Source organism: Octopus bimaculoides, chromosome 23 (assembly GCF_046866305.1).
Source record: "Octopus bimaculoides isolate indiv1 chromosome 23, ASM4686630v1, whole genome shotgun sequence".
In the NCBI taxonomy this organism is placed as follows: Eukaryota; Metazoa; Mollusca; class Cephalopoda; order Octopoda; family Octopodidae; genus Octopus; species Octopus bimaculoides.
In genome coordinates, this window is record NC_142950.1 from 38,125,176 (window position 1) to 38,148,939 (window position 23,764).

General features: G+C 39.5%; 1 protein-coding gene across 1 annotated transcript; it reads left to right on the top strand.

The window, feature by feature from the left end:
• The first annotated feature begins 772 nt into the window (after positions 1 to 772).
• On the top strand, positions 773 to 23,653 carry LOC106869008 (protein DEK). Its single transcript, XM_014914502.3, has 12 exons — positions 773 to 922; positions 9,050 to 9,230; positions 10,155 to 10,307; positions 11,171 to 11,247; positions 11,951 to 12,045; positions 13,259 to 13,404; positions 14,275 to 14,465; positions 15,467 to 15,578; positions 16,098 to 16,165; positions 16,899 to 16,982; positions 17,629 to 17,697; positions 19,077 to 23,653. The coding sequence occupies exons 1-12, from the start codon at positions 884 to 886 to the stop codon at positions 19,086 to 19,088; spliced, it is 1,227 nt and encodes a 408-aa protein (XP_014769988.1). The 5' UTR covers positions 773 to 883; the 3' UTR covers positions 19,089 to 23,653.
• The last annotated feature ends 111 nt before the right edge of the window (positions 23,654 to 23,764 follow it).

The window sequence follows — 23,764 nt, forward strand, 5'->3', positions numbered from 1 at the left end:
AAAAAAGCAGACGCCCGAGGAAGCGAATTTAAAGAAAGGTAACTCTTGATAGTAAAGGCCGACTATATATTATGAAAGTTATCAATTCTTCTATATTATTCTCTTTGCAGCCATTATTTCTAGTTTACTTGAAGCGGCGAGCTGGCAGAATGGTTAGCACGCCAGGCGAAATGCTTTGCGGTATTTCGTCTGTCTTTACGTTCTGAGTTCAAAGGAATAAGTCCTGAGGTCGGTTTCTTCAACTAAAGGCGATGCTCCGGCATGACCACAGACAAATGACTAAAACAAGTAAAAGAATATATATATATATATATATATATATATATATATATCGTCGGTAAAACATAAATCCGAAAAAGAAGCACTCTTAAGTTATAGAGCAGTATATCATATAAGATTAGATAACCGTCCTTATATGTTTGTAGTTTGAGATTTTAATTTTAAAGCAAGCATAAGAATACAAACAAAACGTTTACCGATCAGTGGATTCTAAACTTCATTTAATGTCATTTCTACAGAATTAAATAGACTAAACATAGATTAAACTCATATAAATGTTTTCTTATAGCTAATTCTCTCGTAGAAAAGAATGTTGTGTGTTTGAAGATATTAATAATACGTGAAAGACATAAAGAAAAGTTGTAGTTCCATTACTTCTACTAAATTAATAAATTGCTCATTGAAGGTTTGACGAGAGAAAAACACATAAAAGCGAAAGCTAGGCTGGTAGTAGTGATGGGGGGTGGAGTAATTCAGTGGTCCAATCAGATTGCGTCTTGCATGAACGTTAGGAAATATTTAACTACCGTATAAATGGAATATGTTGATTGGCCAACGCCTTCCCGCTAACCATTTTGCCGCCATTTTGTTGGAATTCTGAATAATGTCAGAGGAAAACACTAGCGATGTTTCTCAAGAGGAGGTGAGTTAATACGATTGGTTTTATTCCAGTTATTACTATAAGTATTGGACAATTCAAATCCGTAATATTGGCACGATCAATTGGCTAGATTTGTATTTATCATCGCCGAAAAAGCCTCCTTCGTTTCGCTCGTTTCTCCACTTCTCCACTGATTGTGTGAAGAAGCGATTTCAAATGCGATTTTCAGACGTCTCGAACCTCAATCTCCGTAGCCTTCCCCCCCAGTGTTTTATGTCTAGTATTGAGATATCGCTGCCGTTGGAATATGTCCCTTCTTTGTAATAATGGTCGAGAAAATCGCTTCTCAAAACTCAGTTTCATTTTGTTAACGTTCGACACATGGCTGGCTGTTTATTGAGGAAATCTATGTCGCAGAAGAAACACATGTGTCGAAGGAAGCTCGGCGGCAATACAAGCGATCACACTGAAACTGGCTCCTGCAGACTTTCAGTTCTTGGATCGAAACGGTTAAGGATTTGATCAGTTTACATACAAGGAGTAAATTTGTATTTTGGCTTTGGTTAATATTGAAATGTACACCGAGGAGTCTATTTATATGATGTACGCAGTAGGATGGATCAGAAACTCATTTGATATTTTCTGATTGTAACAGTTTAAGAAAAACGAAACGAAAGAAAAGAAACTTTTTAGAAATTAAATCGATCGTACTGTTTAGGTCAAAATTGCTTCTGTCTGAGTTCGAAGCTGATTATTCACTCCGTCGCTCCTCGGGAGATTAGAGTCTCTGCTCGATTTGTGGAACAGTAGAGAGAGAGAGAAACTCTGTGGTAACAACAGATTGTATTAACTTCCAACAAATAAATAACTTCCTCTGTATGTATCGAGAATTTCTCTCCAATACTCCTATACACACGCACACTTTAGTAGTTCAAATACAAAATAGCTAATATGACCGTTGGAGTGTTTGGTGTTGAGCGCCAAAGTGCTAACTTCAGTTGCAATCAAGGTTTATACAGAAAATACCATTTAGAATGAGATTCAAGAAAGCGAAATCTAAGATAGTGTCTCGAATTCAATATAAGTTCACAACTCTACGACCTTTGTTTCGATCGTCCCTGCCTAGAAAATGAATATACCTTGAGAATGATATTGATATCGACTTTCGCCGGTCACTTACCGGCGAACAAGGTCCCCTCACTCGGCTCTCTTTCTCCCATTTATAGTCCTTTATCTGGTCAGTGTTTATTGTCTTCGTGCATTTAAAAGATTATTTATTTTTTTCTCATAAACTGATATACAGAAATGCGTGTATTATATGTATATGTAAGAGATGCACATAGATGTGTGTGTACACAACGAATTAGTTTCATAAAATCTGCGCCTTCGCTAGATAATAAAATTATATGAATTACTCTTGTGCATTTTCTGCTTCTCTTGTTTATGTAATTTAACTCTCTCTCTCTCTCTCTCTCTCTCTCTCTATATATATATATATATATATATATATATATATATATATATATATATATATATATATGCTTACGTACATGCATGCATATATAATTCTTCTTTGGAACAGTGGATATCGAAGCACATAAGATTATAATTATAGCTTCCCGTGCTTAGAGATTCTCTGTTCCGGAAAAAAACAATTATTCACGTTTTCTCGGAAGTTTATAAATTCTTATGTCAACCTCACACACACAGATTATTATAGGAACTTGAAGGCGGCGAGCTGGCGGACACGTTAGCATGCAGGGCGAAATGCCTAGCGATTCAAATTCCGTCGACGTCGACTTTGCATCGCATCCTTTCGGAGTCGATAAATTAAGTACCAGTTGCGTAGTGAGGTGGATCTAATCGACTGGTTCCTTCCCCTAAAGTTTCGGGCCTTGTGCCTAGAATAGAAAAGACTATTAAAGGAAGTTAAGTACAAAACTGAATGCTTCACTAAATAAAGGATTCGCTGTTGCTAGCCTGCCAAAGCCTTGGGCACTGCCCTTCTTTCATCCAGACCCAGTTCTTACTCTGAACTGCGAAATGTCACTTTCATCAGACTCAACACAAACGCACAGACATCTGAAATTCTTCACACTTTCCGCCCTTCATTTCTTTGTCTTATTTTTCTTCTTTCAACATTCATCTTACACACACACAATGACAGTGCCTCGTTAATCCCTCTTAATCCCACTTAACATTTGTTCCTGTTTGATTTTTTTTTTTAAAGTGGGGGGGGGGGTATTTTCCCCGAATAACTCCAGTGTTAACACCAGGGACTTGTCTCCTGTCTAAGAGTTGCTCACTTTTATTGAAAATAGAAGCATTTATTACATATAATTTGATTGGAAATATAGTCTGAATGGAATGCGTCTACAAAACTTGTTAGCTTGTCTAGTATTTCACTCGTATTACTACATTTTGGCGGAATATTTTTGAATTTACCGCACATTATGCGTGTGTGTAGATTCCTCTGTAAAATAGGGCGCTTTGTGAGGTCCTTTTAGTGCTGGTGCCGTAGGTAAATATATCATTTACACTGTAACGTGGTTGGCGATGGGACGAGCACCCCAGCTGTAGAAACTGAGCCTAAAATGACACATTCAAGCACCAGATAACGAATTAAGAACTCGGATCATGGCGACCCGTCTAACCCATGCCAGTATTTAAAGACAGACATGAAATTATGTGCGTATTTGCTAGTCAAATAACATCTGGGCTGGCTGTTTACTTAGCTCTTTCGTGTTGTTTGAGCATCCCAGTGAACAAAGGCATTGCGACGGTGGTGGTAACCTCTATTAATGTTTTGAGCTTGTGACGGCGATTTGGCTTCTATTTCCAGCAGCTCTAACGACCATACAATGTTTCCCTTATTGGATCTTATGTCGCAATGATGCGTGCTAGGGAGGCATTTCGTTCCACAACATTGGCAAATGCATGAAGGTTGTCACATAACTTCTCTCGTCTAAATCCATAAACTCGGGGGCAGAAAACGGAAGGGCCGTTCCGGGCGGCAATCTCGTTCTTCCTCCGCTTCATACCCTAAAAATTTGTGGCTTGACGACGGATCTCGAGTCGAGTGCATAATCAAATCTCTTTTGATGTCTCCTTCTTCTGACTTCAAATTCCTACTGTCTTAACCGGTGGGTGGATGCGTACACTGGATAATGTAGCTGTAGAGTCTACCACTGTTTGGAACAAAAATACGAAATGGTCACATCTGGAGGGTCTGCCAGAACATAGATGGGATGCTTAACAACAGCAACAACAATTAAAGCTGATGACATTTTTCTTGTAATGAACAGTTTCTTGTCAAGTTGGTCGTGGAATCACCGTGGCCGCCCTCCCTCCTTCGATCAGTGCGATCCGATCTTGAACTTTGTCCTTCAAAGCCTTGAAGCTTTTGTTATTTTCTGGGTCAGCTATTATCTAATGACGTCAGGCTGTGGTTAGCAGACATTTGGTTGGTATTTCTTGTGGGTAGGAACGACCACGTAGACGAATCTTCATTGGTTCGTGTTCTGAAGAAAGCTCTCTCTTTGAGGGATTCACCCTTTCCCCCAACCCCCTTCGTCAATAATCAAGACTAGCCACGTACCAAGCAAATGCACTTGTTATTCTTGCTGTCTTCCCTACTTGAGCTGGGCGGCTTGTATAGTAGTAGTAGTAGTGAGGCATTGAAGACGAGCAATGTCTTCACTGCTATGCTACGCTTTCGCAATATATCCCTTCATTGCAAGCTAAAAAGGGTTAGGGTGCCTCTTTACGCGACCACACGTTCTTCAGAGCCCGTTAAATCTAGTCGATCGGTCCTATGATCGGAGGACTTCCACCTGAGTGCAGGATGTGGTATGAGGACGATGTTGTTACTATTTCTAACAAACAGAATTACATAGTCTCCTCCTTGAGTGCATGACAACGGACCGAGAGAGGATTTCAGCTGGCTCCACTGACGGTGGAAAGCTCTGAAACACCTGATATTGGATAGCTTCTTTCTCACACCCCCAACAGGAATCGGTTTGCCAACTCATCACCCTAAAAGGGTTTAATTAATAGTTTTTTAAAATTCTCCCTTTTACACGATTTCAATTTACACGGAAGCAATCTCCTCGTAACCAGTTTTATTTAAAACAATGAGCTCGACAATATATTTTTGGCATCTTTCAAAATTGACATGCTACTATGTATAATATTTCATCTCCGATTCGCTCTAGTAACGTTTATTGTATTTACATTTTATTGAACGAACGGTAACCTGGCCATCGTCCGTGGCCTAGTGGTTAGAAATAAAGTTTGCTAGTGTTCGAATCCAGTTGGAACTTGGTACACATCTTGGAATGGGGGAAAACCGATTGAAATGTAAAGCAGATGTTAAAATACTGGAACCATTTTTCATCTGTAACGGTCGAGAAGCTGGTCAAATTTTGTAACCTATGTATTTTTGTCTAACTAGCCAACGGGTTATATATATGTGTGTGTGTATGTATGTATACACACAATTTGGCAACTATAAGTAACAAGGGAGCGGCTAATTTTTCGTAGAAGTTGATTGCTTGCGAGAAACCACTTGTCTTGCTAATGTGAAAGTAAGGGAGCCCCCCCTCCCTCTCTCTCTCTCTCTCTCTCTCTCTCTCTCTCTCTCTCTATATATATATATATATATATATATATCCACTATGCTCAGCTTTTCTTTTTCTCTCCCATTTTCTCCCCCCTTTTTTGACTGCTGATGTTGTCATGAAGAAATAAATATTATTCTAGCAGCAGCCTTGAACTTTCCACGTTTCATAAATCTTCTTTTATTTCGATTTTGACACGATGTTGTTCATAAACATTTCGATTTGGTTCCATCGTTGTGTAATGGTGTGTATCACTTCGACACACACCAACCAACTGAATAACAATTATAATTCTAGTTGCCCCGGATACGTTCTGAATGTGACCTGTAGCTAAAGACATTCTGACCGTGACGATTCCACCTTTATTTCAGATGAGATGGTCACTACTGCATTTAGGACTTTATTATTATTTAATGTATCCTTTTTTTTTTTTTTTTTTTACGACTGCAATGTGATTTGAGGGAGGTTTGGTTGCATTTTCTAGCACGTGGAGCGCATAAGTCGCCTTCGCTGTTGTTGATGTATTTATACATCCGATAAATTATGAATACGTTTCTGTTTATGATTGCAGTAAGTGTCCGTCACCATTGTTTAGCTTCAGCTCCGTCCTTATCCGGTCTTTTTAGCATCTGTGAAAGGACGACACAGCTGATGCATTCCCTTATATATCTGACGGTGGATAGGGTGTGAAGGACATTGGAGAGTTGGCTGCTATGTCTAACTTTATCGGCGGCAGTGACGTGTGGTTATTGTGCTGTGAGCAACTGTGTTTGTTGTTAACTGGAAGTTCTGCTGTTGTTTGTGTCTTGTTTATTATCGGTAGGATAATAAAATGGCAATGAAACCAGAGTCGCTCTCATTGATTAGAAAGGCAAGACGGCGGCGGGGGGGGGGGGGGTAATAGTGATACTTGTTGCTGTTGAATAACTCTGATAGAACAAGCATAAACGTTGAAAGGCTTTTTGCTGTGACACACCATACACACTCAGGATCACATCGAATATGGTTCAGAAGAGATTTGGCTACTGTTCCTAGCATATCATGCGACCGGTTAAAGCCTTTGTGGATGGTATAGCAATAGTAGTTCTTTTGTGATCAGTGGGGATGTGGTTATTGTTACCCAGCCCCAAGTCGGTTCTGACCGAGTGGGTCACTGGTGAAAGACGTTCCATCCATGAATATCTCGTCTTATTTCAAACAGACTATCCAGGATTATATTATTCCAAGATTTCCTTCCTTTAAGATTACAGGGAGAGATTTGGCTTTTATTTCTAGCAAGTCGAGTTACCTTGCATTGCTTAACCCACAAAGCTGATCTCAGACTAAACAGTCGGGGTCCAGTTTCAGACCTATAACGAAAAGCATTCCAGGTGCCCAAGATGATGAGGTGTGATTTGGCTGCTCTTTCTCACTGCATGAGAGACCATGGAGAGAGGTACTCTCGCATTGTTTCAGTGTCTATCAGAAATTACTGAAAGGATATCTTTTTATTTAAATGTGGGCAAGAGAGAAAAAGGGGTGCAGGTGGTATTATGCTATTTGTTTTGTTGTTTTATTTTAGTGCCCAAGATCTTTGCAGCCCCTCTTTGTCAAGTGAGGTTGATGTAGATGATGTTTGATGTTGAATTTCTGTGAAAAATGTGGGCAAGGAGAGAATCAAGGGTTCTCGCTTCAAAACCTTGTAACACAGTAAACACAGCAGCAGACCATGCTTGTTAAGAAGGGAATTGCCTTTTGTTTCTGTCCCCTGATTTTTCTGAGATGGTGTAGATTGGGAGGGTTCGGCTTCGGGTGGAATATTTCTTATATAGTCCAGTGGAGGGGGGGGGTGAAATGTAGTCCCACTCATTCACTTACCGTCCTTACCATTCCTCTGGTTTTACTAACCAATGATGGAATTGTTTTTCACCTTTAGGATTGAGGCTGTCAGGAATTCTATGACTCAAGGCCAGAGCTTTAACCCGGTTTCTCCTGCAGCACATCACACACACATTTACCTTTCTTTATTAAATTCCTGTATCTGCATTTGAAATATATAACAGTATCTGTTAGGCCTCTTTGACAGGAAGACTGACCACAGTGAAGAGATGGCCAGTGGCCAAGTGGATGAGTTTAGTCAACACTCCCTTGTGGCAGTTTTTCTTCCTTTGTTTCTGCATAAAGGCTTTTGAGAAAGGCATGAACATCACTGAATTTCAATTCTTTTTCATCTGTATATCTGCAGTTCTGGTGCTTATAGAGAAATCCTAAATCAATAATTAAATTTGTTTATATTCACTGCCTTCCTTTTCAATATTGTTTTCCAAGCTGTTGTCACTTAAAATACATGATTGGGCTACAAGCAATTAGTGAAAAGAAACAATTTCCCCTCCCCAGCCCCACACTAATATATCTGTTGCTTTGTTAGTGTTACATGTCCCTAGTTGTGTCACCATTTCATTAGCCTTACCTAGAAAGGTAAGGTAGGCATGGTTATACAATCAGTATTTTGTCACTTCCATTCTCTTCTCATGCAGTAGCTTGACTTGCTAGAATTAGCAACCAAATCTCCTTCAGATCTTATCCTACTATCTTAAAAACAAAAGTATATACATCAAGTAATGTCCTATCATTGAGAGGCAGTAGGGATGGTCATAACTGGAATGCCTTTGATCGTAGGTCTACTCAATCAGAGCTGACCAGAATAAATGGCAACACCAAATTTGAAATTCCTACCTCCACTTTCAAACTTCATCTAGTTTTAATTAACACTTAAGTTAGTGAGAAATCTTTGGATATCAGACTCGATGTTTTTAAGCATGGCATGAAAGCTATTAGATAAACCCAAGCGCTAGAGATGGAACCTGTTAACAACTCAAACGAGCAAGTGCTCTTTCATTTCAGACGTATATGGGTGCTGCTTCCCTTTGTTTGGAACGGGGTGCAATGGTGAACTTTCGTGCCTACCCCAATGGTATGCTAGAACTTTTAGTAGAAACATTGTGCTGTGAAGACCCAATAATGGCAACTGAGATACAAGAGTAGTTTGTGTTTGGACATAGACCATACTTATTTACCCCCCCCCCCCTCCTCTCTTGGCAAGTATCTATCCCAACTGGGAACATTACCAGTTATGTTTAACTGGGAGGGAGTGGTGTCTTGCTAAGGAAGTATTATTGATAGTTTCCAGTTCATGCAGAGTCTAATATTTTGGTCAAGATCCTTTCAAGGGGGTTAGCTTTTGTTATCAATAGTGTGGACATCAAAATGGGCATTTTTTGAGAAATTTTGAAATCACACTTATTTTAAAAAATACTATTGACACTGCCGTTATAGCAGCTAACCTGGCTACTGCTCAGAAAGGGTCTGCCATATGCTAAATAGCTCAGAGTGCGACATTTTATTAATATTGGATTGGCAGAATAATTCGGTGGTGTTGTGTATCTCTTCTGCATTGAAAATCATCCAAAGTCATTTAAGTCTTTCCTGCTTGATGCACTCAGTTGTTCCGTCTCGAGTTTCTGGTCTTTTGTCTTTGGTAAGTAAAATAATTCTTTAATATTGTTTTTAGGTAAAGATTGCTGAAAAAATGGAGGCCGAGGAGGAAAAATCTGTTGACACGGTCAAGGAAGAGTGTGCAAAGAAGGAGGAGGAGAGTGTAAAGTCGGACAGCGGTGAGGTTGTGGCTGAGAACAAGAATTCCAGTCAAGAAAATGAAGATGCTGTGAATGAGCAGGATGAAGAACCACAATGTAAGAGTTTCATTTTACTTCTTCAACTTTGGCTTCTATTTATTGAAGTCTCACTGGTTGGTGTCTTTTGCATCCTATGGCATCCAGTGTGGTGCAGTTGCACATCACTTGATGCAAACCAGACTGGAAATATAAAGTCGTGTTTGAGTTGGTATGTTGCTGCCAGATGAACTAAAGGCATTCCTATAGTAAATTCCACTTAGATACCCTTCCAGGATTGTTCAAGTAGCAACCGAATAGTGGATCACCATATTGACTAATCCCTTATCCCATTCCCCTACCTCAAAACAAAGCTTAGCTCCTTCTGCCTGTGACAGAAATCATTATTTTAGCAGTGAGATTAACAAGGCTAAATGACTGACCAGGGGTGAGGTAAGGTCTTTTATCTATACAGATATCACGAGTAATTTGTGAGTACCTTTCATTAATTTAGAGCAGTGATTTTTCAACCTGACAAAAAGCCATTTTCCTCTCCCTCTTTATTAAGGAGAAGACTAAAAGTTTTCCTTCACTCAATTCTTCTTTCTTCCCTTTGGTGTTGGATAGTCATCAACATTTAATGTCTGTTTTCCTTGCTGGCATGGGTCGGTCAGCTTGACAGGAACTGGCACGGCCAGGAGAGCCACACCAGGTTTCATAGTCTATTTTGGCTGGATTTGGTTTCTACAGCTCGATGCCCTAACCAGTTAATTTTAATTAACTCGACACAGTTTGTCCCCTGCTAATCTTCTCACCTTATAAGAAATAATACATTTGTTGTTTTCCGTCCCTTTCATTGGGGGGGGGGGGTGCTCCTATTTGGCTTTGTTGTGTGGTTAATTCTTTTTGTTGATTCTATCCTTCTTTCAATTCACATCTCCTCTTTGGTTCTTTTTTGTTTATCCTTTACTTAATGTGAAATCCTCTTTTTGAATATTATTTCAGTGGGTCTGTTAGAACGGCCTGTTGTCATTGAATCAGGTAAGCGGGAGAAGAAGAAAGTAGAAAGGCTAGAGATGTCAGTAACTTCAGCTAACGACAAGAAAAAAATCCTCATTCCAGAAGGCACAGGAGAGAAACTCGGTGACTGTCCCATCAGTGAGTAAAACCCTTTTCATTTCTTCACCCTTCGGCATTCGGATTAATTTATCAAATGTGAATTGATCACATATTGTCTTGTAGCTTTGAGATTTTGAAGATATGATTGTTTATTTTTAGACTGACATTGTAGGATAAGTGTGAGTAGTTGGTTCTGGCCAGATTCAATATAAGGCATGTAGAATATTTAAGCCGGACATGACCAGTTTAAATGCTAAAGGGTTAAAAGAATTTTCTCACCTGCCACCCACCTGACTGCCATGAGCAATATTTTTAGGTGCAGGAATGGCTGCAAGGTTAAGGGGTTCGTTTTGCAACCACATGCTTTCCTTTGCTATCATGAGGCATTAAAGATGAAAGCAAGGGTCTGTTAGAGTTGTGAGAGCTACAATGCTGTATGGTAGGGGAGGGGGGAGATGGCAATTTTGAGAAATGGGGGGGGGTGAGGCTGTTTGATAAAAGGAGGACTGAGGATTTGATGGAATGCTGGGGTTGGAGGGATCAGTGGAATGGGTGGCATGGGCAAATGGAGTGAGGTGACTAAAACCTCCAAAGCAGGGCCTCAGTGTAACCTCAGTCCAGTGACTGGGACAAGCAAAAGAAAGAAAGATGGCCGTTTGCTTATTCCATTTACTGTGACTAAAGTGGGGCACCAGAATAACAGCAACCTCTCACATCAACACCAACAAGGCTTTGCTCATCTTTTGATTTTGTAAGCCTTACCTATCTGTCACGCTTTTTTTTCTTTCTCTCTCTCTCTCCTTAGCTTTTGAGGAGATTTTTGCTACGATATCAAGCAAGTTAGCACTAGTGTATTTTAATAAAATCAATTTTAACTTTCTCTCAAAACTTTCTATTTTCAGTTGAATACCAATTGAATCGGGTAAAGGCAGAAAATCTGAAGATTATTCACCGTGCATTGTTTGACCGGCCAGGAGCGGTGAGGGCTTTCTTTCATTCCTTGTCGTTTCTTTATTTCTCTCCTATTGTTGTAACAGATGTTGGCATAACCATGGGGTTAAGCAGCTCACTTTACAATCCACAGGTCCTGAGCCTGATCTCACTAAACAGCCCCTTGGGCATGTGTCTTCTACCAGAGACTCCCTTGATGGGGAAATTTGGTCAGCAGAAACTGTATAGAAACTCATCGATGTGTGTGAGAGAGAAAATTGATCAGCCCGTTTATCTCCCCTTTCCTTAGCACTCTACCCTAGGTGTGTCCAATTGTCAAGAACGCCAAGCACCCTGGCCCTGCCCACTATCACTTTATTGTAATCAATATCTCCTACAGTGAAGGAAACAACAGTGTCCTCCATCACCTTGAATCTCTCCCCCACCATTCGTGGCTCCTCGTACAGTTTCCATAAGGCCAGCCAGATCCATTGTCGACCTACTCTCACCCGTCATCCACCATTGAGCTTTTAAAGAAATTTGATGAAAGCAGTGTTGTTGTCCTCAGCATTAGAAAAGCTTTCGTGATGGCTGGCATGTGAGACTCCCATCAAAAGCTACCGACCCCTGTGGCTTCCATTTCTTTCTCTTTGATTTGGAAAGGAGAGAAAATGATGGATAAAGATTGAAAAATTAAAATTGGATTCTCTGCTTTTTGTGTGTATTTAATATTGTTGTTCTTTTTCTTTCAGCTGGTTGAAATTAAACGTAATATTCGAAAATTCAATGGATTTGATTTTGGAAAAGATGACAAACGATTTGACAAAAAAAGGGCTCTGTTAGCAAAGTATGTTCATTTCACATTTTAGATGTTGTTGTTGTTGTGTTGGTTTTCATTTGCTAGGAATGTATACAATGTTTGCTGTGTATCACCTCCTCTTTATGAACGTGATAGACAATAGTGATGTTAAGAGGGAGATTTGGGTGCTATTTCTAGCCGGCCAGTCGAATGTTGTAGGAATCCTCTTCTGCTTCAAACTTTTTTGTATAATCCTTTAGCATTTAAGCCAGCCATATCCATCCCAAACATTCTGTTTTGTACTCAAATTAGCCAGATCCAGCCTCTTACACCAACCCCCCATGCTTTTATTCTAGAAATAGAGAATCACATAATCGAAACATTGAACGTCTGTGACTAATTCAATTTAATGTGCATCAATAAATATTGCATTTGACAATGGCAGTTTATTAATGTCGGGATTCTGGCTATCGAACGAGTGAGGTCGTTGAATACAGAAGACTGGGAAGGGTTTGACGTAGGTAGGCCTTTGTCTTCTAAGAACGACGGAATGGTATCCGTTGTTAGTTGCTTTAGTTGTGAACCTTGCTTGTTCAGGAGTCAACTATGTTTAAATATCCTTCCAGAGCCTTGTTTTCAACTGGAAATAACTGTGAATAGTAATAATCCTTTCTACTATTGGCACAAGGCCTGAAATTTGCGGGGAGGTGGGGCCAGTTGATTTGATCGACACTTTAATGTGTTACATTAAATAAACACAACCTTCATTATTCATAAGACAATACTGATGCTATATGCACAAGTCATTGGGGTTGTTTGCTGGCTTTATATGCCCCCCCCCCCTCATGGCTTCATAACATATATGGTTTTATCACAATTATATTTTTTGGCCTAAAATCCTGTGTCAAACTTTTTCTCACGTATTTATTGTACAGGGCGGGAAATAAGCAGAATCAAGAGAGGGTTCGACAAATTGTCCTGCTGCATTGAGGTGTTCAAATCCCAGTCACATCAATTTTGCTTTTTATGTCCTCCTGAGATAATCACCAGCTGAATGTTGCACGATGATGACTACATCCATCCTTCAAATTTGAGGCCTTCTTCCTAATGTTTCCACTGTGTGTTCATCTCTATGCTTTGGGGGTTTTTTCAGTCTTGTAGTTGTTTTGTTGTGTTCAAATCTCTCTCTCTCTCTCGTTATAGTGTTTCATTCCTGCAACGCATTATTATAGGGATTTTTTCAATTATTTATTCATTCCAGGAACACTACGGCATCGCTGAGAAAAATATGTGAAATTCTGGGGCTGGAAAGAGGAGGAGCAAAAGATGAAATACTCAATAAGATAATGGACTTCCTTGTGAAACCAAAGGATACAGGCAAAAGTGTTCCTAAACCGAAAAAGAAACGTTAGTGTTTTCCCTCTCCCTCCTTTTCCATTCTTTGTCCCCTTGCTGTCTGCCCACCTTTAATCTTATCTTTGCATCTCACTCGCATCTGAAATATAAAAAGTGTTTCAATTGATATTGAAAGTAATCAAGAATTTGGAGGTTATTCGTTGTTTATATTTGTTATGCCTCCAGGCATGAAGGGGAGCAATAAAAGTTCACCCCTGCTGCCTATATGGGGCCGCACCTTGGCAGCCCATTATGCAGTTGTCACTTTCCTTTGTTGTGGTTTCGATTTTTGACCTGGACAACATGTATCCTTGAGCAAAACACTTCATTTCACATTGCTCCGGTCCACTCTGCTAGCAAAAGTGAGTAACCCTGCGGTGGACTGGCATCCTGTCCAAGTGGAGAATTTATTCACCATGGCAACCAGGAAACAACCTTTTCAGCCTATTGGACTTGGAAAGGATCTTTATCCTGTGTCCTTTTATATGTATAATTAATAAATGATGTTATTAGTTTCAAATTTAAATAAAAGTGACACTCAGAAAAAATATTTTAGTTAGAAGCATAAAAATGAAGGCTAAATTGGTGTCTGGAAGCATCCACTGTTCTATACTTGCATGGATGGAATTAATTGAGCCAGGTGTTCTACAGCTGGATACTCTTCCTGTTGCCAACCCTTGCCTGTTTCCCCAATGGCCTAATATGTTCTCCACAGAATGTTTGAAATCACAAAAACTCAGAGGATTTGGGGTCAGCTGTTTGTCAATGGTTAACAGTCCATCCTGCAATGTTTTATTGTTCATATTTGCTTTGAAGCATTGGTTGCGGCCTTTTCATTTTCCTTTTCTTTCTTCTCTTGGGTATCCATCACTTTTTCTGCAGGGAAATCTGGTGAAACCAAGTCAAAGAGCAAGCCCAAGAAAAACAAGAAGAAATCATCTAGTTCTCAAAAGAAGAAAGTGGTGTCGTCCGACTCCTCTGAGTCTGATTCTGACGAGGAGGAGGAGGAAGAAGAAGAGGAACAAGAAGATGAAGAGAGTGAACAATCAGAAGAAAGTGAAGAAGAAGTAAAAGTAAGTTTTGTAGTTGTGCCATTATTATTATTCTCTTCCTTCAGTTCCATCAAGCATATCTGGTCACCAAAAGTTGGTGTGCCTCTCTTTTTGTCAGGTTTGTTTGCTTTGTTGTCTACTCTGATTTTCAAAAGTTACTAAAAGCTAGGAAATCATTTTTCTTTATCTTCATGAATGGCCACTTGATGAGATACGTCTCTTGAATGCTTTTTACAAATCATCATCATCACCATCTTCATCGTTTAACATCCACTCTCCTATAGTCACATGGGTCAAACGGCATAATATTTACAGTTTTTCTGATCATTGATTGGGTTATTCCTGACTAAAGACCCCTAAGGTAGGTGTGGCTATGTGGTAAAGACTATGCTTCCCAACCACATAGTCTCAGGTTCGGTTCCACTGCATGGCACCTTGGTCAAGTGTCTTCTGCTATAGCTCCATGCCGACCAAAGCCTTGTAAGTGTACCAGAAACAAGGAAAAACCTGTTTGTGTGTGTTACTGTCTCTTTGGCCTTGGCATTGTACGGTTGTTGTTAGCAAATGTCAGGGTCACACAAGCTGTGTCCTTCATTTCCAATCTTCCCTGCAAAAATGTGTCTGGTCATGGGGAAGTATTACTTGAAGTGGTGACAAGAAGGACATCCAGCCAAAGGAAAATCTGCCTCGACAAATTCCATCCAACCCTGTGAGTCTGGGAAACTGGGCTTCGAAATGGTGCTGGTGACAGTCAGCAATGAAGCCAATAGGGGGTGGGGGCTATAGATGACAATGTGTGTGAAGGGATTTCACAATGATGGAAATACCACAAGCAGTGTATTGTGACAGGTGTCATTGCAATCTGGGCACCTTGTATGTTAGCCGGTCAGTTCTGTGAGAAAAGGGGGTGGGTGGGTGGGTATTGAACTCTGGATTATATTATGCAAGAAGCAGAGCTATGACACCTTTTTTTTCTCGCTTCTCACCACGTGTTTCTGATTTTGATGTTTCTTGTTTTGTAGGAGGTGAAGAAAAAGAAGAAATCTAAACCAGAGAAGAAACCGTCAAAAGAAAAGAAGAAAGAGAAAAAGAAGGAAACCCCCAAAAAGAAAGTGGTTGCCAAAAAGCGAAAAGGTTGGCATCGGTGTCGATTGAATAATGAAAATAATATCGTGACAACTTAAGTTTGCATGGATAGAGATCATATATATATATATTTGAGTGAATAATTGTGTGTGTATCATGGAGTTTTGTTTGCAAATGTCTCTGTTTTATATAAAAGTGAAATGGCTTCAATATTTCGAATGGATTAAATCTATTTCTGTTGTATCATCGAACCACACATTGCCTGTACAGGTGCATGAGTGGACCACATGTCATATTGAAATGCAAACCACTTTTATATGACGGTGATACTTTGAACTATTATGCAATGTCAAAACAAGGTGACACAAGCATATGCTACAGCTTGGCCAGGGTAATGTGCTGAGGCACTGAACCTGAAACCATGTGATTGGAAAGCAGAGTCCTTAACCACACGACTATACCTGTAGCTTTCTAGTAGAGCTAATTTTAAATTTAACCGACCCCTAAACTTCCTTTGAGTGTTTCTTCAGAGTTAAAAATAATCAAGTTTTTTTCCATTTGCTTCAGTTTCTGATGTTTCTTCTGATAGCTCAGATGATGAACCAATCATCAAGAAAAAGAAATCACCTCCTTCGGTAAGTATTCCTCATTAAACCAATTGTCTTGACCATTCTTAGTGATGGGCTCCTTTTTTTTTTTTGATGGGAAGGAAGTCTTTTATGTTGTTAGATTTCATGGTCAATACTTCTTTGTTGCAGCTGGTTTTCTATTGCCAGGCATATTTTTCACGGAATACTGGAAACAAACGTTGCTTGCATGATGGTGATGTTTGTGCAGCAGCACCATGTGGCATTCATACATGCACACACACACACACACTACAGGTTTCTTTCAGTTTCCATCAGTCTACCAAATCATCTCACAAAGCTATCCCGGTTTCGCTTACACTTGCCCCAATAAGTCTTTGCAAGCTGAGTTTTGTGTCCAATGAAGAAGAAGACGTTGGCACGGGTGATGTGGTGCAAAGAAGGAATCTCTAATGGAAGCCATTGTCTCTTGTCCAAAATATGGCTTGTTGCAAAAGTGCAATGGAAGCAATAGTTTTGGTCACATTTTAGAACTGAGATGTAGAAAGTGAGGTTGTTGGTTTTTATTATTGTTATTTTAACGTACTAGTATCGATCCATCTTTACCTTGTCAAAGCAAATTATTTTTACCATCATCATCCTCATCCTCATCATTTCTGATGATTGCCACTCCCAGAATGAAGGTGTGGTTCCACAACAGCCTTCTTTTCTTTCTCTAGCACCTGACACTATTCTAATGATTAATGACTTGGAGTTGGTTCTTATATTCCATTTTGATCAGGATGAGGAGTTACATGAAGACGTGAAGAAAATTCTGGAAGGTGCCAACCTAGAAGAAGTGACCATGAAGACTGTTATAAAGCAGGTAAGCGCTAACATCGTTAGCACACATTCTTTTAACTCTCCCCAAATTATTGATAGAAAGAAAATCAGTTATTGGCTGTTTTTTTTTTCTCCAGCTTCTTTAACCTGTCAGGCCTGACCTCCTTGGTGTTATTTGATCCTGTACCTGGGCTCTTGAACCATTTGTGCCCAGTTCTATTTATTCCATGCTAACAAGACTTACATGGCAAGGTGCATGAGGCTGGATGTTCCCCTTAACAGTTGTCACCTGTTTTTCAAATAATGGAATTTCTTAATTCTAGAAGAATTCAAAAGCAGACAATTTGTTGACAAGAAAGGTCAACAGAGGTCACCAGCTATAGTGCATCTGGCTGGTAGGTCCTTCCAGTCTCCATCTACCAAAATTAATTCAAATGGCCACTGATTTGCCTATGGTGGTCATGCATAGAAGGGCTGAACCTGAAGCAATATGGTCGGGAAGCTAAGTTTGTGCTGGTGCTGCTTAAAGCACAGCCATGCCAGTGGCACAAAGGGAAGCACTCGGCATACTGTGAAGTGGTTGGTGTTGGGGAAAGGCATTCAGCCGTAGTAGAACCCATGACCAGAACAAACGATTGGAGTCGTTAAATGATGATGTGTGTAATCTTTCTGATGTGTTTTTCCTGCAGGTATATGCGAAATATCCTGACTTCGATCTCACCCAAAGGAAAGAATTCATTAAATCAACTGTAAAACAGGTAATTTGCTTCTTCTTCTTCTTCTTGTTAGTGGGGGCAGAAGTGTTAGAGCATCAGAAAATTTTTTTTTTTTCAGTTCCCATAGCACTCAGTTCATTTTCCCTTCATCTTTTTCAAGATCAATGAAATAAAGTACAAATCAATGACTAGAATTGGGAGTATTTGACTGAGACTCCCCAAATTGCTGGATTTGTGCCAAAATTTGAAAATTACTGGTAGTTGTTGGGGGGGGGGGCAAGCTGGGCAAAATATTTAGCAGTATTTTGTCTTTCAGGGTCAGTAACATAAATACCAGTGAAATACTGGGGTCGATGTAACTAATGTGCCCCCTCCCCCAAAATTTCAAACTTTGTGCCTTTAGTATTATCTATGCCAAGGGAGGTAACAATGTGACTGAAGAAGTGGGGGGGGGGGGGGGAGTCGATATTGTGCATGAGTTCAACTGAAAGGCACAATTTTACGTGTTCCAAACAAAAAATTGGTGTTACGAGAGTAGACAAATACATTGGCAGAAGGGAAGGTAGATATGTTAATTGGATAGGTACATAGGTGAGTCTACAGATGATATATTAATAGATATACAGGTAGATAAGTAGCTGAAATAAAATGAAGAAAATAATCTCAATTACTAAATAATTTGAACTGATCTTTGGTCATAGTTAAGCAGAGAACTGTACAGGTTTTTTTTTTTCTACCTTTGTCTTTTATTTGCTGAAACTATAAAGCATATCGTATCTGCCAAACATATTAAAAGAACGTAAAGAAGCTGTACCATTTCGAAACTTTTGATTAAATGGTTTCAAAAAAATTGCTTTGATATTGTTTGTGTTTAATATATTGAAATGTTTTCAAATCTCTTGAGTTGTTCCTTGGAGTTTGCACAGTTCCTGCTAGTTAAAGCAACAAACTGGCAGAGTCGTCATGCCAGATAAAGCAGTTCATCTGTTTTTAATGTTCTAGGTTCAAATTCTGCTCAGGTCAACTTTACCTTTTGTCCTTCCAGGGTCAATAAAATAGGTACCAGTTGGGCACAGGGGTCAACATAATCGATTGAACCCCCTCTTCCAAAATTTCAGGCCTTGTGCCTTTAGTAGAAAGGATTATTATTAAGGCAACAAGCTGGCAGATTCATTAGCAGCATTTTGTCCATTGTGTTTTGAGTTCAAATCCTGCCAAGGTCGGCTTTGCCTTTTGTCCTTTCGGGTTCAATAAAATAAGTTCCAATGAAACGCTGAGGTTGATGTATTAACCCCCTCCCCTAAAATTTCAGGCCTTGTGCCTAGAGTAGAAATCATTATCATTATTATTATTATTATTATTATTATTATTATTATTACCACAATTAACTGTTTTTTTTTCTTTTTCTGTTTCCTTTGCAGATCATTTCCTGAGTTGTAGTATTGTATTATATAATGCTGGATGGAAGATTTATCAATCACATCTATGTATGATGAGGTTGGGTGGACGGTTGGGCCAGATGGGGGGTAGGGAGTAGGGTGGGCAGGTGGTGTCTGGGGTGGGGAGTGTGGGAAGGGTATCAAGCATTTCATTGTCCCCTTATCTCATCATGGCTCTATAATATTTCACTCATTCTCCCCACCTCTTTTTATTTCTCTCTCTCTCTCTCTCACATATTCTACATTCTCATTGTAATTTTCTTTCTCAATGGTGGTGATGGTGTTAAACAGTGATAAATGTGATGACAAAGATGACAATGATGATGACAACGACAACTGGCTTATTCCATTATTCTACTTCGAAATACTTGACATTTTGTGGGGTGGAGTGTTTAACATATGTATATATATACACATATATAAACACACACACACATATATCTATATATATATATATATATATATATATATATATATACACTTACAAGCACAATAAGGTGGGGGGAATTAGTACTCAAATACCAAAGGCAGAGTAAAGTATTTTATTAAAGCTAAAAAAAGAAACTTCCCAAACTGTTGCCCAGAGTTGTTTCACATGACTGTTCATCTGGTGATTCTCATAATAAAATTCTATAAATTGTGTGTTTATTTATGGAAACCAGTTCAACGAATAAGCATTTAAATCTGATTGGATAACTATTTTTTTAAAAATTTATATATATATATATATACACAGGGTAGGCCAAAAAGTCAGAAACCAAAATTAAAAGTCATTTAATTATATTGCACATTTCAAAAACAACACTTTTTATTTAATTTCAAAGCAAAGAAAAAAAAAATAATTAGAAAATGTCGACAGTATGATCACAAGTGTTTGAAATGTCTGCAATTGTTTGTCCCATTTGTCGTATGGGGAATGTCAATTTCCTGCAATGATCTTCAAACTGATTTCTTTGACAGATTTCCCCCCCCCCCCCCCCCCCCCGTGTCTCGTGTGATAGCGCCAGGCAGCCACTTTGGTATTTGTCATGCACCCTGCCTGTTGCATTTCATGGTTTGGATGCCAATGTGGCTTTTGGTTGAAGGTGTCGGCAATGGTTCTGTTGGTTGCACCATGAAGACCAGATGGGGGAAGAAGTTCAATGCACTCTGGAAGAGCATTGAAGACATAAGTACTTGTACACGATGGGAGGGGGGGGGGGGGGGGGCAAATGTTTTGGTGCACGACTTTTGGCCCTCTGTGTATATATCGTCAGTCCTTTAGACGCATAGCTACATGTAACCCTAAGACACACTTACATATCCATACATGGACACATGGCTCTGTATTGAAAGAGATGAATATCTCCAGGCATCTGATTCACTACGACACACGTTGTCTTTTTTCTCATTTATGTAAATACAGCCCTTAGTTTTTAAAGTCCATTATTGCTATCACTGTATGTTAAGGCATCCAGCTGGCCGAAACGTGAGCACACGGGGTGAAATTCTTGGCAGTATTTTGTCCGTCTTTACGTTCTGGGTTCAAATTCCGCCAAGGTTGACTTTGCCTTTTATCCTTTCGGGGGTCGATAATTTAAGTACCAGTTATGCACTGGGGTCAATCTAATCGACTGGCCCCTTCCCCCAAAATTTCGGACATCCATGTTTACATTCTGCTGGGGTCAGTTTTGCCTTTCATGGCCTATAAAACGAGTACCAGTCACATACTGGGGTCGATGTAATCAAATAGACTCCTTTCTCGAAATTTCAGGCCTTGTGCTTTTAGCAGAAAGAATAATTATTATAATTAGTTTCAAATTTTGTCACAAGGCCAGCAATTTTGGGGTGGGGTGGTGGGTACTTACGTCTGTTGCATCAACCCTGAAAGGATGGAAGGCAAAGTCGACCACAGTATAGTTTGAACTTAGAAAGTGATAAGCAATTTTCCTGCTCTGCCAATCATTCTATCAGCTTGCCCACCTTAATGATTATTAACGATTAAAGTTCAGAGTTGGCCACACCATGAGACTCCCAGAGAAACTGCTTTTCCGTATTTCTTCTGCTTCTTTCCCTTCAAATTGTGCCATGGTCGACTTTGCTTTTCATCCTTTCGGGATTTTCCTTTTCCCTGCTCTTCTCTGGAAGTGAAAGAGTTCCATATTGTAAGAATCCATCACAAATTAATTCAGTTCAACATGTCATTGCCTTGCTGTTTCCTTTAGTAATTTATAACCTTGTGTCAATGTTTCAAAAAAACGATAAATGTCTATGTGTGTAATACATGCATAGACATGTTACAGTTCGGTGCCACTGATTGGCACCTTGGGCAAGTGTCTTCTATAGTCGCAGGCCAACCAAAGCCTGTCATTGTATGTATGGTTATGATTGTGTGTTTGTGGTTACATTTCCCCCAAAATCACTGAGCTGCAAGCAGTGACATTGTTGGCATTTCCCCTGTCAATGAATCATTTCTTGGTTTTGTGCTTTCGAAATAGATGTGTCCTACAAGAAGGACATTCAAGTGTGAAATAACACCTCAATAATACATTTGTTTAGGTCATAATTATCATGGAAAAGCACGTGTGCGTGTTTATGTGCATAAAAATCTCACTTTGTATTTTAACTGCTGTTTGGTCGTGGGCTGAAAGGTGTTGCTTGAAGGCTTGTTACAAAGGGTTGTGAATTTATATATTGCTGCAGTCCTGGTTTCAAATCCCCTCATGGTCAATTTGGTTTCAACTTTCAGGGTAGTGGGGGGGGGGGGGGGTATCAGTTTTATCAACTTCGTCTTCTCATTTTAAATTTTGTCATCATCATCATCATCAGGTGCAGAACAGTAGATTTGCATAATTGTTGGTGTTGAGGAAAAGGATTCTTTAGGGTGTTCTGGCTTTTAATATTCCAACATTCACTTTGGCTTTCATCTTTTTAAGGATCAATCTCATAATTGATAATATTGACTAACTGGTACCCCCCCCCCCCCCCATTTCAGGCCATGTGCCTCTACGTAAGAAATGTCGTGAGTACTTTTGACATCAGACAGCAGAATACTCAGCTGCTGCACTTGTTCCAACTTATTACGTTTTGAGTTCAAATTCTGCTGCGGTCAACTTTGCCTTTTGTCCTTTTGGGGTCAATAAAATAAGTACCAATTGAACACAAATTCTCTCTCTCCATCCACTCACCCCATTCTTTGAGTTTGTATCTGTTTGGCCCGGTCTTACCTTTCTAGGCTCCATGTTTACTGGGACATCTCCAATAGCTGTTACTGTCCTTGGTAAGCTGGATCTTTTGAGCAGGGTTTCAGTCCCTAGTTGATAGGAGTGGCAGGGGGGTCTTCTGTGGAAGTGAGTTCAAGATATGGTTTGGTGTGAAGTACCCATGGTGCATTGCAGAATGAGGTGCTGGTTTTGATATTTGAATTCTCTAAACTGGATCCTTCTGACAATATATTATTGATCCCTGTGTTTTAGATATCCCCACTTCCTCCTTTCTGCCCCTGCTATAATTAGTCCATGTATGAATGACTTGCTTACATCCCTGTCCCAGCTCCAGTTTCTAACATTAATGCTTTCGCTTGTGTTACCAGCCGCTGCCACCAACCACACTGTTACACACGGTTGGAGAGAGTTTAATTTCACTTCAGGCTTGCATAAAACATTGATGATGATGATGATTGCATGATAATTTCAATTCTCTTCTTTTGATGCATCTCTCCTACCTACTGATAAATGTGTGCGTGAGTGATTGAAGTTACCTTTCAAATCTGGCCAGGATGGATCTATGGCCTTGTGCTTAGGATTACAAATAAGGATCATTTATTTTTGTGTTCAATTTGGTCTTAAAACTGGAATTTTATTTTATAACTCAGTATTTTTAAGGAAACTAAGACAAACTGTCAAGAGTCTCTTCGATCAAACCTTTACTCTGTGTGTGTGTGTGTGTGACCGGGGGGGGGGGGGGTAGCTCGTGGCTGGTATTTTCTTGCCTCAGTCTGCCTGGCCGGCAAAACAACAGGTTCTATTCTTGCTTCATGGTCAGCAGTCTGGTTATACGGAAGAGTAGGGCAAAGAGATGGAAATGGTGTCTACTTGGAACAGATCAAACCACTTCTCAAAACTTTTAAACCAATGATGTCACAAAATTTATCTTGGTTGTAATCCTAAAGCTGTTGAGTCACGAGTGTGTGTCTACACACACACACACACACACACACACACATCTGTGTCTAGAGTTTTATATTTGCATTCATACCCAGGTAGGTTGTATATGGCAGTTTAAAATCATTTTTATCCCTCCATCACCACCACCACACCAATCAATTCATCTAAATCTATTCACCTTCATCCTTCCACTGGTTCTAACCTCTCTCTCTCTTTCTCTCTCTTCATACAAATTTTAACCTCTGCTATCGTATGTCAGACAGTATAGTACAGTTCTTTGTGTGTATGTAGACCAGTTTTTATTCATTGCCACCATATTTCTATGTAATTTCTGGGGAAAACATTTTCAATCCTTATGAACTAATGCAACAACAAACATACAAAAAAATACAAAAATAAATAATAAATTAAAAATATTGTTTTGTTATTTGTTAAATTAAAATTTTACTTCATATTTGATGTTGTATTACAGATGTGTATATGTGCTAACCATGGTTGAACTGAGGTTTTCTGTGGTCAATTGTA